Raw genomic sequence first — 15,308 nt, 5'->3', positions numbered from 1 at the left:
ATTCTCCATGTTACTCTTCACAAATGTCCTTTTCAAAATGTAGCCATTAGATATCCCCCTTAAAGCTAAAAAGAGTATATATATATATATATCATTGAGACAGAGCAGTGTGTTAGAGTGAGATTTATACAAGAGCAGTAGGAACCAATTACTGGGACTGAGTTGAAGTTGAAAATATGGGTCTAATTTCATTAATATTCTATGAGTGAGTATTTACTGCTGCGGAGGAGATGGCTCAAGTATTCCTTACACATCTCGGAAATGTCCTCCAGTCTGCACAAACGCTTCATTAACCTTTGTCATTTTGAACCTCTTTGGCCTCATAATTTAGACGAGCACACACACACACACACACACACACACACAGATTCACACTGAGGCTGGAACACACGCAGACACACTCTAGGATGCCTACAGGGACACGCACGCATGCGCACACGCAAGTGCAGAAACACACACGTACAGGACACACACACACACTCGCACACAAACACACACGCAGAGATAGTCATGCTCTGCATGCTCCAATCTCCCTCCCAGAATTGCACAGGGACAGTGCAAAGCTTAGAAATTAACCAAATGTCATAGTTTAAGTGTGTTTTTTTCCCCCAACACACACACACCAGATAAAGAAAGTTTCAGGGTCAGTTTGGTTCCTCGGGAATTTTAATGAGCCTCCCTGAATTCTAAAGAGACAGGCTCCATTAAGAGGCAAAGAAACTGCCACTCACATTCAAGTCCACTAGGCCACGTCCACGGACTTGAAAAGGAAAGGGTTAAAAATAACGCGGCTAAGAGTCCGATCGCATTCCTGAAACGGACCAAGGGCGGGGGGGGGGGCTAATTCAAACGGTTTGATCCGGATGCTAAGTCTTTAACTTGTCCTCCGCGTGCAGGCTCGGCTGCCCACGCTGCCGCCATCGTGGACCGCATGCCACCCTCCGCCCAACACTTCCCCTCGACCTGCTCCTCTCTGCCCAAGGTTAACCAATCAGAAGCAGGCACTAATCGGAAGCACAGCCCCTTTGTTGAACAGCTCAGGGAATCTCCAAATCCTCATTATTTGCACGCCACACAGGAACATATCGATTTTCACGCTCCAAAGCGTCCAATTGGAAAAGCCGGTGCATCTGAAGGTAGCAAATTGCCGAAATACCCATAATCCCATTTTTACAGTAGCGTAAGTGTATCACCCTACAAATACAGCTCTCCCGTTACGAGGGCTGATGTGCGCGCTAATTAATGAGGCGGGGGTTTAGCGCTTTAGCGGAGGCTACAGCGGGCGCACTCAGATTTGCTTGGTCACCAGTGACCAATTAGAATGCGGACGGGTGCGGATCAAGATGGATAGGGGGGGGGGGCTCAGAGATATTTCACAGTCCTCGGGATTCCAGCCCCCGTCGCGCTGGAGGCTGAGAGAAATGACTCGACCACTGCACGGCTTCCAGCCCGTGTCAACCCACCGGATCATGTGGGCTGAAGGATGCCTGTCAGCATACTGTCGAAACCCCCCCCCCCCTCCCCCCCCCCCCCCCCTCCCCCAAGCAGCATCAGTATATGGTCCCTTACCTTTGCCATCCTCCGCATGACTGATCTCATCTATTCCAATTTGCTGGCCTAATGTAATCAGTGGCTTGGCATGGAGAGAGGGAGAGAGAGGGAGAGAGAGAGAGGGAGAGAGAGAGAGGGAGAGAAAGGGAGAGAGAGAGAGGGAGAGAGAGAGAGGGAGAGAAAGAGAGAGAGAGAGAGAGAGAGAGAGAGAGAGAGGGAGAGAGAGAGAGGGAGAGAGAGAAAGGGAGAGAGAGAGAGGGAGAGAGAGAGAGGGAGAGAGAGAAAGGGAGAGAAAGGGAGAGAGGAACTTGCCTCAGGTCCCCACTGGCAGCAGCCCCGCAGCTCAACTCATCTCCAGCCTCATGACATCTTGATTGGAGGGCTCAGAGGTGTGTGTGTGTGTGTTCAAGTTCAACTGTCGTGTGTTAAATACGATGAAATACGTGTGCTCTCGCTTTCCCTGTCTTAACCCAAGGGACACATCACCCCCCCTGGAAAACAACAGCCCATGCAGGCCCTCTGTACATCCACCAGGAATACATTTACAAGTGACCTACATCATGTATACATCATACACAACACACAACAACATGACGTGACACCCATGTGGGGAGGGCCCATGGGTGTCACGGGTGATTGTGTTTTGCTCATTATTGCCACAAATACAGTTTTAACGACAGTCACACACACTCTAAGCCACGTGCACACTCCTCCTAAATGATGTTCTTTCAACCTCACACATCTGATGGTAAGAAAGGAGTTTGTAACAGTTCGGGTCTACTGATTCAATTATATTTTCGGCAGATTATATCTTTAGATTCTTTTTTTTTTTTCTTCCCCAAACTTGGCACAATCACCAAAATGGCCGCCCTCTAAGAAAAGAACAAAGCTCGTGGGAAATTAGAACTTTCTAGGCCTGACTGCACATCAATGGAGGATGGAGAGGAGAGAAACACACACACACACACACAGCACGCGCACCCCCACCCAGACGCGCACACACATCAAAACGTGCCCGTACGACTGTGATCATGATAACACCAAGCGCAGTGAAACCCAAATTAATAATTGAGATGTTTAATGACGGTGTGATAACAGTGAGCGGAGACGAAGCGCTCCAATCCAGGCCCCTAAATGAGTTACACTGATGCATGTGTACTGTCCATGACCCCCAACATTATTTTTTCTTCTTCTTCTTCTTCTTAAAAAAAAAGACATAATTAAAGCTACACATTCACATGTGAGAAATGTTTTAAGTTTCAGCTCGATTGTGATGCGTACAATGTGTGGCTTCCTGTATAAGCCATGGTCGAAATGTGTGTTCCTGTGTCTGGCCCTCGGGCCTCACAACCCCCCATATCTATGCCCCTCTATCTCTGTTCCCCTCTCTGTAGCCCTCTATCTCTGTTCCCCCCTTTCATCCGTCTCCTATGGTCTGCTCTCTGACTTATCCTTCAGTCTCTCAATCTGGATCTCTGGGCTTGAATATTCTCATCTCTCTCCAGCTCCCTCCCTCCCCCTTTTCTTATCTCTCTGTCTTGTTCTCCACGTTCTAATCCTTTCTCCTCTCTCCGTTTTTATATTTCTACCTCCCTCTCCCTCCCTCCCTCCCTCCCTCCCTCCTTCTACCTCCCCCTCCCCCTCCCCTGTCTCAGATAATGCTGCTGACCGACCCGGAGGTTGAGAGCAGCCTGCTCATCAGCTCAGACGAGGGGGCCAGCTACCAGAAGTACCGCCTCAGCTTCTACATCCTCAGCCTTCTCTTCCACCCCGAGCAGGAGGACTGGATCCTGGCCTACAGCCACGACCAGAAGGTGGGAGCCAGGAGGGGGCACTCTCTCTCGCACGCACGCACACAGACACTACATTTACATTTAGTCATTTAGCAGACGCTCTTATCCAGAGCGACTTACAGTAAGTACAGGGACATTCCCCCTGAAGCAAGTAGGGTGAAGTGCCTCGCCCAAGGACACAACGTCATTTGGCACGGCTGGGAATCGAACTGGCAACCTTCAGATTACTAGCCCGACTCCCTCACCGCTCAGCCATCTGACTCGCCGAGACACTCACACACATAGACACAAACACCCGCACACATAGACACGTGCACACACAGACACTCGCAGCACACACTCAGACCCTAGCCCCAGGAACACACTGACAGTACATGCTTGCATACTGGCCCTCATGGGCCCATCACACACACACACTTCCTCACAAGTGTCTGTGCTGAGGGAGGCCCTCCGTGCCTTGGCCTCTCTCACACACCAGAAGGAGCCGGGCACTGAGGCCACCGGGATGAGAGAGAGAGAGAGAGAGAGAGAGAGAGAGAGAGAGAGAGAGAGAGAGAGAGAGGGTGACACTGCAAGGCTCCACTTAGACTCCAAAACCTGACTCACAGTGGGGGGTTTGTGTGTGTGTTTGTGTGTGGGAGAGAGACAGAGAGGGATAAAGTGAGAGAGACTAAACGGGATTAAATGAATAGCATCATTAAATGTTTAAATCGAGTGTTCTCATTGGCCTTCAATTCAAAGTGAGTGGTGTACACAAAGAACCGTGTTCAACAGGCAAAGTCGACTACGCTCCAAACTTGTAACTTTTTGCCCTTTTCAAACAATCACCGTTTTAATGGCTGACACTTGGGGAATTTGAAGTATGAGTAAATGCATCTTTCAGCACAAACCCCTAAACCTTGAACTGCAATTTTCTCCCAAAATATTATAGTGATGCAAACACCAACAGTGCTGAAGGACAACATAATGGTTGCAAACACCTTCCTATTCTTCCTACACATGTCCTTCCCCTTTTCTCTTTCACCGCAATCCAATGCAAAAGAGATTCAACTGCACATTTTGTCGATCGTTCTCTGAAGAACAACGTGCACAGGTTTTTCACAACAAACCAGGCAACGGTAATTGTTTAGGTCGAAAGGCAATTTTGATTTTTATGATTTAAACCCAGCTGAGGCAGGATATGAGCCCAGACCGCCATGTTGAGACCTCAGCCTTGCTGGTACCCACACACACATATCCACAGGTGTATGTTCAGTATATCCATGTGTGGTCATGGTTTTCCTATTAAAATACGGCTCTGGATGTGTTTAAGCATGTTAGTTAGAACGGAGCAAAACTGAAATGACATTTTCCATCTGTCCACCCCTTCTAGCTAGCTATGTAGGTAGCAAACTGACTTATTCATGACCTTTAAACAAGAAGCCTTTGTGTTTCTCCAAATATTTGAACATTGTGGACATTTAATATTTATTGAAACTTGATCAATTGAAATTTAGAGGTGATAAACTGCCCCAGCTGAGATGAACACAAGCACACTTCACAATTCACCCAGAACTTGTACCCTCTCTGCTTATCTGTGTGGCAGAGGAGGAAGCAATGATAAAATAGGAGGGATATATTCCTGTGAGCGTCAGACACTGGGATGTATTGCCATTTTCAGAATGGGCAATAAGCATTCATAAAATTCTGTCCTTGCACCCGTGCTCATTCGGGGCTCATGCTTCATCATAGATGAATTATGAAACTGATTCTTGTCATTTTTTTACTCCTGAGGCAAGGAGTTGGAAATAAATATCTCTGGAGATTCTGGTAAGTTCTAAAATGCACCTGGCCGTGAAACACTAGGGAAACTGTAATATAGAGTATTCACTTATGTTGGCACCCTCAACCCCCCCCCCCCTCCCGCATCACCTCTCTCTCTTTCTCTCTGTCACTCGCTCACATACACACACACACACACAGTTACACAAGACAGTACACTCAACACACATACACACACGCTTACTATCTTGGCTTCTCCTGTATCTCACTCTCTCTCATTTTCTTCTCCTTCCCTCCAGTCCTCCCTCCCTCCCTCTCCCTGCCTCTATTTCCTCCACCCCTCCGAGCCACTCTTCTGCATTCGTAGATTGAGAGACCCCGTAGGGCAGAGAAGTACGTATTTCAGGGTAGAACTCTAGTCTGCCTCACTCCCCTTCTCTCTCTCCACCCCCCCCCCCTATTTCTCTCTCTCTGTACCCTCCCTATCTCTCCCTCTCCCATTTTTACTATCTCTCTCTTTCGCTCAACCCTCTCTCTCTCTACCCTCCTTATCTCTCCCTCTCCTATTTTCTCTATCTTTCCCATTCTCCTTCTCTCCCCTCTTTCTCCCTCTCACATACTATACTGTATCCCCCCCCCCCCCCCCCCCCCCCACAGTGACTTGGCCCGGCTAAGTGCAAGCCCTGTGTTGGTGGGAGTTGATTAGTCAAAGTGATTTGCTACCTCAGTCTGCTCTCTGCAGCCCGGCACCAGAGCCATATCTCAGCACACTCACTGTTTCCTCACCCACGCCTGACATGGAAATATATGAGCCATATTCAGCTGCCCCTGGTATGCAAACTGTATCCTTGCTCCATGGCCATGGCTAGTTGGTTACAACCTTTTATACTGTGTACTATCACGGAGGAATAGCCTCTAGGCAGCAACAACTTTGCATGTGAAATTTACATTTAGTCAGTTAGCAGATGCTCTTATCCAGAGCGACTTACAGTAAGTACAGGGACATTCCCCCCGAGGCAAGTAGGGTGAAGTGCCTTGCCCAAGGACACAACGTCAGTTGGCATGACCGGGAATCGAACTGGCAACCTTCGGATTACTAGCCCGATTCCCTCACCGCTCAGCCAACTGACTCCGGACTCCAAATTTATATGGTTGGTTTGTGTTGTCCGTGACACCTAATAGACCTGCACTGACTATATTCTGCCACGGAAGCCCATATTCTTGCTAGTTATTTCAGCTGAAATGGACACTACTGCCGTTTTGTTTGTGTTTAATTTAGCTAATCTGATTAAATATCAGGCATTTATTAGTAGAGAGAGTCTGCAGCTGATACCCAAGTATTTGACTTCACCCTTCAGGAAAACGTAAATAAACACAGAAAATAAACTAATATAAACAAGCGGCATCCCACTTGAGTTAGTAGCTAATATAATAATGTTTACTTTCTTTGCATGGCCGCTCATGTTTAAAATGGGAAAAAGTCCAAACGAAAACATTGAAACTGGATTCACGCCTCATTAGATACCTGCCTGTAAATCAAGAGTCATTTGCCCTCGCAGGGGTAAAAAAAAAAAAGGCAATCAAATAAGCACCCCGACGAGTTTCTCACCCTTTCGGGCAAAGGAACAGTCAATAAAGTATATAAGCCCCAAAGAACTACATACACAGACTGTATCACTTGTTCCACTGTATCATAATTGGAAAGACAACACAGTAAAAAGAAATCCGTGAAAATCTCAAACACAGAGGAAAATAAAAGCCATTTCACGGTTTTCAAAGATTACTCTGTCGTGCGGTGAAATCCCCCCCCCCCTCACACCCCAACCCCTAAATGAGACTTCTTCTGTTCCCATATCTAATCCTCCCTGTAACCATCTCGAGGTTAGCATCGGGAGATTGTGATATCTCAGCAACCTGCTGATGCGCTGTGCTGACTAGCCAACAATGGCTTTGTGTGGACCACCCGCGGCGTGGAGCTCCTGCTGTGCCTGTCCGCCCCCTCCCTCCCTCCACCCCCTCCCTCACTCCACCCCCTCCCTCCACCACCCCCCCCCCTCGCTCCTTAGTTCTAGGTTGTTGTTAGCGTGTGGAGCGTTCCTTCAACCGCAATGACACCGATCAGCCTCCGTGGTCTCCTCTACCGTTTCATGTTGAACCGCCACTCTCGCTTGTGTATGTGGTTGTGTGTGTGTGTGTGTGTTAATGCGTGTGTGTGTGTGTGTGTTGGAAGAGCGGGGTGCTTGTTTATTTGTGTCAGAGAGACGGAAGAGGGAGGGTTCACCGAACGTGTTGACATCATTACCACACGGTATAACAAAGATGACCAGGTCTAATTGCTACATCTTCTTCCACAGCTCTACAGCTCCGTGGAGTTTGGAAGAAGGTGGCAACTGGTGCACGAGAAAGTGGCCCCCAACCGATTCTACTGGTAAGCAAATCACTGTCAGGCAGAAGGACAAAGAATTAGACCACGGATCTACATTGTTTTATCTACCGCTACACTTGCATCTGTGCCACCATTAATCCAACAGCAGTCAGGCTTGTTGCATTTACATTTAGTCATTTTAGCAGACGCTCTTAACCAGAGCAACTCACAGTAAGTACAGGGACATTCCCCCCGAGGCAAGTAGGGTGAAGTGCCTTGCCCATGGACACACCGTCATTTGGCAGAGCCGGGAATCGAACCAGTAACCTTCAGATTACTAGCCCGACTCCCTAACCGCTCAGACTCACGCGTGTGTAATGAGTCAGCTTTAAACTTTTCCGTTTCATCAAAGGGTTTTTCTCCACAAGCCTTTCATGTTCCTTGAGGCTTATCCATCCCTGTTCTAACTTAGACCGAACACAAGACAGTGGAGCGGCCTCGGTTCTGCTCTGGTGTCCTCCTGTGTATCGGTTTGTCCGCCCCTGCTCCCTTTCCAGACCGTTCCTGAGTGTTCCTTTCTTTTTTTTACGATATAACTACTTGTTTTCAAGCCAAAAAATCGTTTAATCTCCAAGCTACTCTGGAAAGATGTTAAAACGATAACAAGCTGAGGCAGTTAGGAGTGATGGTTGCTACGGATCCGCGGAGGAGTCTAGAGGGCTGTTTGGGGACCTTGAAAACTTGGCACAGGGGGCGTCCACCAGGTACTAAGGGCTTGTAGAAGGATCCGGAAGCCCCAAACCTGGACCTGACTACTGTGAACTGAACGAAGACGTCATGTCTTGAGATGGCTTATATTACTCCTGTCAACCCAGCAATTACCTTCTGCAACCAGCCAGCCAGAGATAGGGGTTATTTATTCCCCCTCTACCCTGAAACGTACGACGATGCTGTCATGTGTTTTATTATCGTCCTCCTCTCACCTGGATTAGTGAACGAAGAACGAAGAAGCTTGTAATGAGAGAGATGAAGGGACCGAAAAGTAGGTCATTACACTCGGAGCTCCGTTTTATCATGGAAATTACCAATACTGCCAATAACTGTCATAATTAAGGCTGTAGGCTCTCACTGCTTGGTGCTTATCCTTCGCCATCTCCTCTGATTCCCAAGTCCTTTTTATAAATTTTTCATGGCGTTATAATTAAATGCCCGCTCGCCGCTCCTGCCGGGCTTCTGCGGGCGAGCGAATCAATGACTTCCCGCTCCCTAACGATGTCAGGGTACACGGCCACAGATCTGTTGGAAAGGCGGTGATAGAGAAGCGTTCTGCTCTGTGGTCCGGGGGCCGTCGACGGCCTCCCAGTCGGGCTGCAGTCGATCACGCGCCACACCTGCGGCCGCCTCCGCGTCTTCACTCGGGACGCGCAGACGTGACGGACGCGGAAGGCTTCGCCTCGGGGCCGAGGACGAGGCTTACCGCGTTTTTCCCGACGGCTGCCGTGGCTACACAATGTGCGAGGGATTTATCGGGTACCGTAGCAAAGCCATCTCCCTGATGAGAGTACAGGGGGACCAGATGCCGTGTGCCCTGCCCCCACCCTCTCCGTCCTTCCCCGGGTAGGACGGAGGGCGGCTTATCTACGTCTGTAAAACCCATTTGTCTCCTCACAGGTCGAAAATCGGTTTGGACAAAGAACCCGGGTTGATCCACCTGGAAACCAGCATATCTGAAGGACGTGAGTAATTGATTTCCTTGAGTCTCAGCTCGAGTCGTTTCTCTCTCTCCCCCCCCCCCCCCCCCTTAACTTTGTACGCCAAAATAAAAGCGGGAGGAGTGGATCGGAGGAGTGTTGAAGGGGGGCGGCTGGGGAGAAAAGGATGAGAAGATGACGAGACGACAGGTTAAGGCGAGGGGACGGAAGGAATGCCCAGGTGCGGGGACACAGGGTGACGATTGAGGAAAAGTAATGCATACATTAGAATGTCTTTTGGAAGCGATTGACTTTCCTGATGCGGCTGAACATCCTGAATGATAACGAGAAGCACTGACAGGTTTTTCTTTTGCAGGACAGTTTCCTACATTTGATGCAGACTCGCATTTCCGTGAACTGTCCAATGAAAACACGACAATTACGCTTATATTCCAGATTAAAAACACAATAGGCCACCATGTATTGTAATGATGTTGCTATATAATAACAGTAATTAATAATATATAATACATTGATGTTAATAGATATTTAGCCATATATTACGTGTGGAGCCAATACCACCAGCAGTATTTCTCTGCTTACATCTGACCCTGATCTCCCCTCCAAGCATCTCTCGAACTGAAAGCTGTACAACGCCTCTTAGCTTCATGATAAAAGAAAAAAGAAAAAAGGATTTTCCTCACCATCCATATATCTCCCAGATAGAACACACTCTTAGACGAGGCGGGTGGCTGGGGCGGGGTGTGGGGGGTTGTGGTTTGTGGGCTGGAGGGAGGTGGAGGGGTTTGGGGGGGGGGGGTGGTATCAAACCCAGTTAGTGGCAGCCGCAGAGACCCCCCGGTGACACCGCCTGCCCCCGTGGAAGGCCATCTCTATTGATCATGTGCATGTGGATGGGGACAGACGGGCCGTTAGCAGAGGCTAACTCACACGGACAGCCTCTCCCACCGCAACGCGATTGAAGGCAAAGAAAGCAATTGGCCTCTGTGGTCCTGCCTCCCACCCACCCCCCCCTCCCTCCCTCCATCCACTCCGCTCGGCTCTGATGCAACGGACACTTTATTGATGCTGTTAATACGAGGGGAAGATGGTAGCTGGGCGAAGGCTGCCCTTCTCTCTGGCAGCTAATACTATCCTTGGCTGTGTGTGTGGGGGGGATCTGTGTCAGTGTGCATGTGTGTACGAGTGTCTGCTTGTACACCTTATTTCGCCGACCCCTAAAATATATATTTTTACCTGTGCTTGTGTGGGTGGGTTTGTGTGGTAATTTGGTTGTGTGTGTACCCCGGTTTGTGTGTGTGTGTGTGTGTGTGTGTGTGGGGGGGGGGGGTTTGTCCACAGTGGCGCTGTACGTCACCTGCAAGTTGCAGAACTGCACCGATGCCAACAAGGGCAAGCCTTTTCCTGGATACATCGACCCCAACTCCCTGGTGGTGCAGGACGAGTACGTGTTTGTCCAGGTAGGACGCTGTGCCCAGTCAGACGGCCGCACAATAGCACTGTCTGCCCGGAAGACGGACATTGTGCTCCGACATGACAGTCAGGAACATCACAGAATCTGTGTGAGGAGGAATGCGTCACCGCCTTTGTGCAGAGAGTTATTTCGTTGTGTTGGAGATGGATGTGTGTTGATGAAGGTGTAATAATATGTTTCTGTTGAACGGTTTTGTGACTGTGCAGGTCTCCACTGGTGGGCGTGTGATCTACTACGTCTCGGCCAAGAGAGACGCGTTCACTCCCATGAAATTGCCCAAGTACACTTTGCCTAAGGTAACCCTCTGACCTGAGAGAATAAACGTAGTAAAAAAATAGATAACTAATAAAGAAAAGGAAAGGAAATTCATTTCCAACTTTTTTCTCTGTGTCGTGTGTGTGAGTGAGACATGGTCAGGAACAGCATGCAGAGCTCTGTGTCGTGTGTGTGAGTGAGACATAGTCAGGAACAGCATGCAGAGCTCTGTGTCGTGTGTGTGAGTGAGACATGGTCAGGAACAGCATGCAGAGCTCTGTGTCGTGTGTGTGAGTGAGACATGGTCAGGAACATTTCACGGCGGCTCACAGCATTGTAATGCCAAGCAGGCCTTTAGTGAGTATGCGCTCAAGTGTGTTGGCGTGTTTGCTCAAGTAAGTGTGATGGGGTAGCTTTGTGTGACTGTGTGTGCGCAACTGTGTGCGAGTTCAAGTCTGCGTGTGTGCGCAACTATGTGCGCATGCACAAATGTGTGTGTTTTGCAACTGTGTGTGTGTGTGTGTGCACGCACTCCTTCACTCGTGACCCTTCTTGTCACTTTCCTAGTTGTCAAATTAAACATGTTTTATTCAATCAAGCCCCAGGCTGCCTGCTTGCTCACCAGGTGTGTTATTGGCACAGCCAGAGGTAGATGAGGCCCCGCTACCAACCAGTGTGAACCTTGCTGTTGCTAGCTGCTGTTAGCTCTTCCCCAACAAGCTCGGTTTAAAGGTAATAAGCGAGGCTATCCGTTTGGCGGCGTAGAAAAGGTAAATTATGCATTTCTAATGCTGATTATGAATAGGAATGAGTCCAGTGGGGGGGCGCTTTGAGAAATGGGTAGTGACTAGGACCACAACTGCATCTCGTGGAAACGCTTGTCTTGTTTGCATGCATTACCGCTCCCCACTCTTTGATTGTTAGGTGGAAATTAAATCATTCTGAATGTCAGTTGTATTTACTGTTAATCAAGGGAGAGGTTGCTGTAGATTAGACAATCATTTGTTTGAGTTATTTGGAGTATCGGCTGAATTATTCAAATCCTCCAAAAGTCAGATGTTACAGAGCAAACAGGACGACAACTCTCGAAAGATAGGCGACTCTCGTGATCAACCGTGTGATCAGCTCGGGAAGGGGTCAAAAGTGACTCCGGAAACCCCTTGAGGTCATCGTCACAAAAACATCAGTCACCGAGAACCCATTGAAATGTCGTCATCATTTCGTTTAACCCCCCCCCCCCCAAAACATTTCGAGTTTGACAAACGTCGATGCAATCTGCCAATCCCCCGCCCTTGTGCCTGTGTCCCCCAGGACCTGCATGTGATCAGCACCGACGAGAACCGCGTGGTGGCCGCCGTGCAGGAGTGGAACCAGAACGAGACCTACAACCTGTACGTGTCGGAGACGGCCGGCGTGTTCTACACCCTGGCCCTGGAGAACGTGGTCAGCAGCATGGGACCGGAGGGGAACGTCATGGTTGACCTCTACGAGGTACACGCTCCTGGGAGACGGGGTCTGTTCTGGCCTGGTCTGGACTGACCTGACCTGACCTGGTCTGGTCTGCACTGACCTGGTCTGCACTGGCCTGGCCTGGACTGGTCTGGTCTGGTCTGGACTGACCTGGTCTGCACTGGCCTGGACTGGTCTGGACTGACCTGGTCTGCACTGGCCTGGTCTGGTCTGGTCTGGCCTGCTCTGGCCTGCTACATCATGCTGCGTTCCTTTACATCAGCTGTCATCAGTAAAGAGCCTGTATGAGGTGCCGGTAATTAAATGCCATTGAATTCCAAAGAGGCCGCAGATGGAACCCAGTCGTAGACTTCAACCTCAAAGTATCCAGTCCTGATGCATGATTCCCTATGAAGTTATCCTTGATAAAAACCTGCCAAGTACATTTTTGTTTGGAAGGCAATCTCCCCTGGCTAGATTAGGCCTCTCGTATTGAGTTACACCAACCTGCAATCAATGTGTGAGCCAGAACAGAAAGCTCTCAAGTCATTTCAGAGACAAACTCCCAGAGAGCGTTCCTGTTGCCATTTTCCAAAAGGCACATTGTATGAATACGAAGCAGCCACAATCTGCTGACGTACAGTAACACCACAGCTACAGGCCAGGGCTGAGCCGGGGTTATCGATTTTTTTAGGGTGGAAGATCGTTCCTTTTCTCAGATGAGTAAGTGCAGATGTTGGTAGGCAACCTGTGCTCCCCACCATGGCATGAGGGAACTGCAGTCCATCTGTCAGGTTAGGTTACAGGAATCCACAAACTCCTTACGCAAGGAGAGAAACAAACTGACAGTGTATGAGGATCGTTGAAAGCCTCGCGGATAAAGATATCTGCAACCTGAATAATTAAGGTGCAGGTGACGGCGCGCCAAACCACATCATCTGGCTTGCTGGGATGGAATCACATATTGTCATCTTGATTGGGGTTACCAACCCCAAGACATTGCGTATGCTCAAATCTTTGACCCAAGGGGAGGATTGAGTATTTGGTCATTATCGAAGAGGAAAGGGATCACTTCTTCATGTGTCAGAGCCTGATTCTATGATCCATTTTCATTCCCAGTAAGCCCCCTGAGGATTCAGTCTCACTCACCGAGGACACCCTCTGATTCAGTCTCACTCACCGAGGACACCCTCTGATTCAGTCTCACTCACCGAGGACACCCTCTGATTCAGTCTCACTCACCGAGGACACCCTCTGATTGCTTCAAATCTACACAATATCAATCATGTCTTGCTTAACTTGTTTAGGCTGGGTTATTTTTTTTTTTTTGGGGGGGGGGGGGGGTCGACACCATTCCCTTAAGTGGGTTGTTTACCCGTATTGCCTAAGGGCTTTTAATATTTCTCACGATATGTCTTAGTTCTACTTATATGACGATATAAAAAGGGTCAATGTTCCAGCAGGGTACACGGAGTGCGCGTCTGTCTGTGATTAGCTATCGTTAGCGTCACCGGAGCACCAAGGTGTCTGTGTTTTGGTGCGTACTCACAGGTGGCTGGGATCAAAGGGATGTTCCTGGCTAACAAGAAGGTGGAGAACCAGGTGAAGACCTGCATCACCTACAACAGAGGGAGGGACTGGAGGCTGCTGGAGGCCCCTACCACTGACCTTAGGGGGAACAGCCTCCACTGTGTACTGGTGAGAGTGCACGTGTGTGTGTGGGTGTATAAGTGTGTGTCTTTTTGTATTTATGTGCGGGCGTGTGTGTGCGCAGACTGGTGAGAGTCTCTGTGTCTGTGTATGGGTCCATTTGTATGTGCGTGCGCGTGGACTGGTGTGTGTGTGTATATGTTTGTGTGTGTACGTGGACTGGTGAGAGTGTGTGTGTGTGTGCGTGCGTGGTTGGTTTCGCAAGAAAGTAAAACAAGTAAAGAAGGAGAGAAGGGAGTCGGGAGCCAGTGAGACAGAAGGAGAGACAGAGAGCGCGCTCTCATCAAAGCGAGGCCTCGTCAGAAGTTGAGTGATCCCAACCGCAGCGGCGGGTTGATCTCTCAGGAAGAGCGGCGCTCACCCGTCAGAGCGGCGCTCACCCGTCAGAGCTGAGCGCTCCCAGGCCTCCGCGCTAAAAGGTCAGCCGTCTTGATCCAGCCCAGTGGGCTGACCTCCCATTTAGACAGAGAGAGAAGTGTCAGTTTCCAGGAGACAGACACTTCCATTTCCCTTTTGTTTTCCAACAAACTCCACTTTCGAGCCTAAAGTCTGATGTTTATTGGATTCGGGTGTGTTCCTTTGCCGTTTCCTTTCTCCAAACGACTCTCACTCGAGTTGGGCGGGTTCCCGTAAAAACTGCTTTTATGCAGTTTCCGAACAAATTCTACCCCTTCCCTGACTGCAGATTTGAAATGACAATAAAGTATAACCGGCTACAAAACGTCCGGAAAAACACCTCAAGCAGTCAGGGATTCATTAGTAGACCAAATGAGTCCGGAGTAAACATTCAGTTAAACGAAAACAAATGATGTACTTGTGTTTGATGTTTGTCCTTCTAGTTTGAGACCAACCCATGTCAACCCTTATCCAAGGAATGTGCAGACGGCATCCTTAAATACACCCCAAGAAGAATTAAACTAATTACAGTAGTCATAGTCGTGGAGCTTGTCTCGGTCCTGTGTTATACAGTCATTTGTCAGGGAATATCTGACTTTTAATAAACCCTTAAACACCCCGTCACAACATTGCTTGCGCCACTGGCATTTGCCTGTGTTGTAATGAGTTTAGTGTCTGTAAAGGTTAGAATAATCAGAATTAATGGTTAGGACGTGCCAGCGTGTGGGAGTCTGTGTGTCAACGTTCCCGATAGACGTAGTACGATGGGGTGGCGGTTTGTTTGTGTTCTTGCAAACCGATGGTCTAATGAGCAAGGGCTGCTGCAGTCGGCGTCTACTGAT

General features: G+C 49.0%; 1 protein-coding gene across 1 annotated transcript in view; it reads left to right on the top strand.

Annotated features, from left to right (window-relative positions):
- sorcs1 (sortilin-related VPS10 domain containing receptor 1) overlaps positions 1 to 15,308 on the top strand; it is an 88,726-nt gene that overhangs the window by 55,520 nt on the left and 17,898 nt on the right. Inside the window, 7 exon segments of the mRNA XM_067259137.1 lie at positions 3,231 to 3,365; positions 7,460 to 7,533; positions 9,142 to 9,206; positions 10,524 to 10,642; positions 10,863 to 10,952; positions 12,223 to 12,402; positions 13,912 to 14,058. Of these exon segments, the coding sequence (XP_067115238.1) occupies positions 3,231 to 3,365; positions 7,460 to 7,533; positions 9,142 to 9,206; positions 10,524 to 10,642; positions 10,863 to 10,952; positions 12,223 to 12,402; positions 13,912 to 14,058 (810 nt within the window).

This window comes from Osmerus mordax, chromosome 21 (assembly GCF_038355195.1).
Source record: "Osmerus mordax isolate fOsmMor3 chromosome 21, fOsmMor3.pri, whole genome shotgun sequence".
Lineage (NCBI taxonomy): Eukaryota > Metazoa > Chordata > Actinopteri > Osmeriformes > Osmeridae > Osmerus > Osmerus mordax.
Note: the sequence above shows the minus strand (reverse complement) of the source record. Positions and strands in the feature narration are given on the sequence as shown.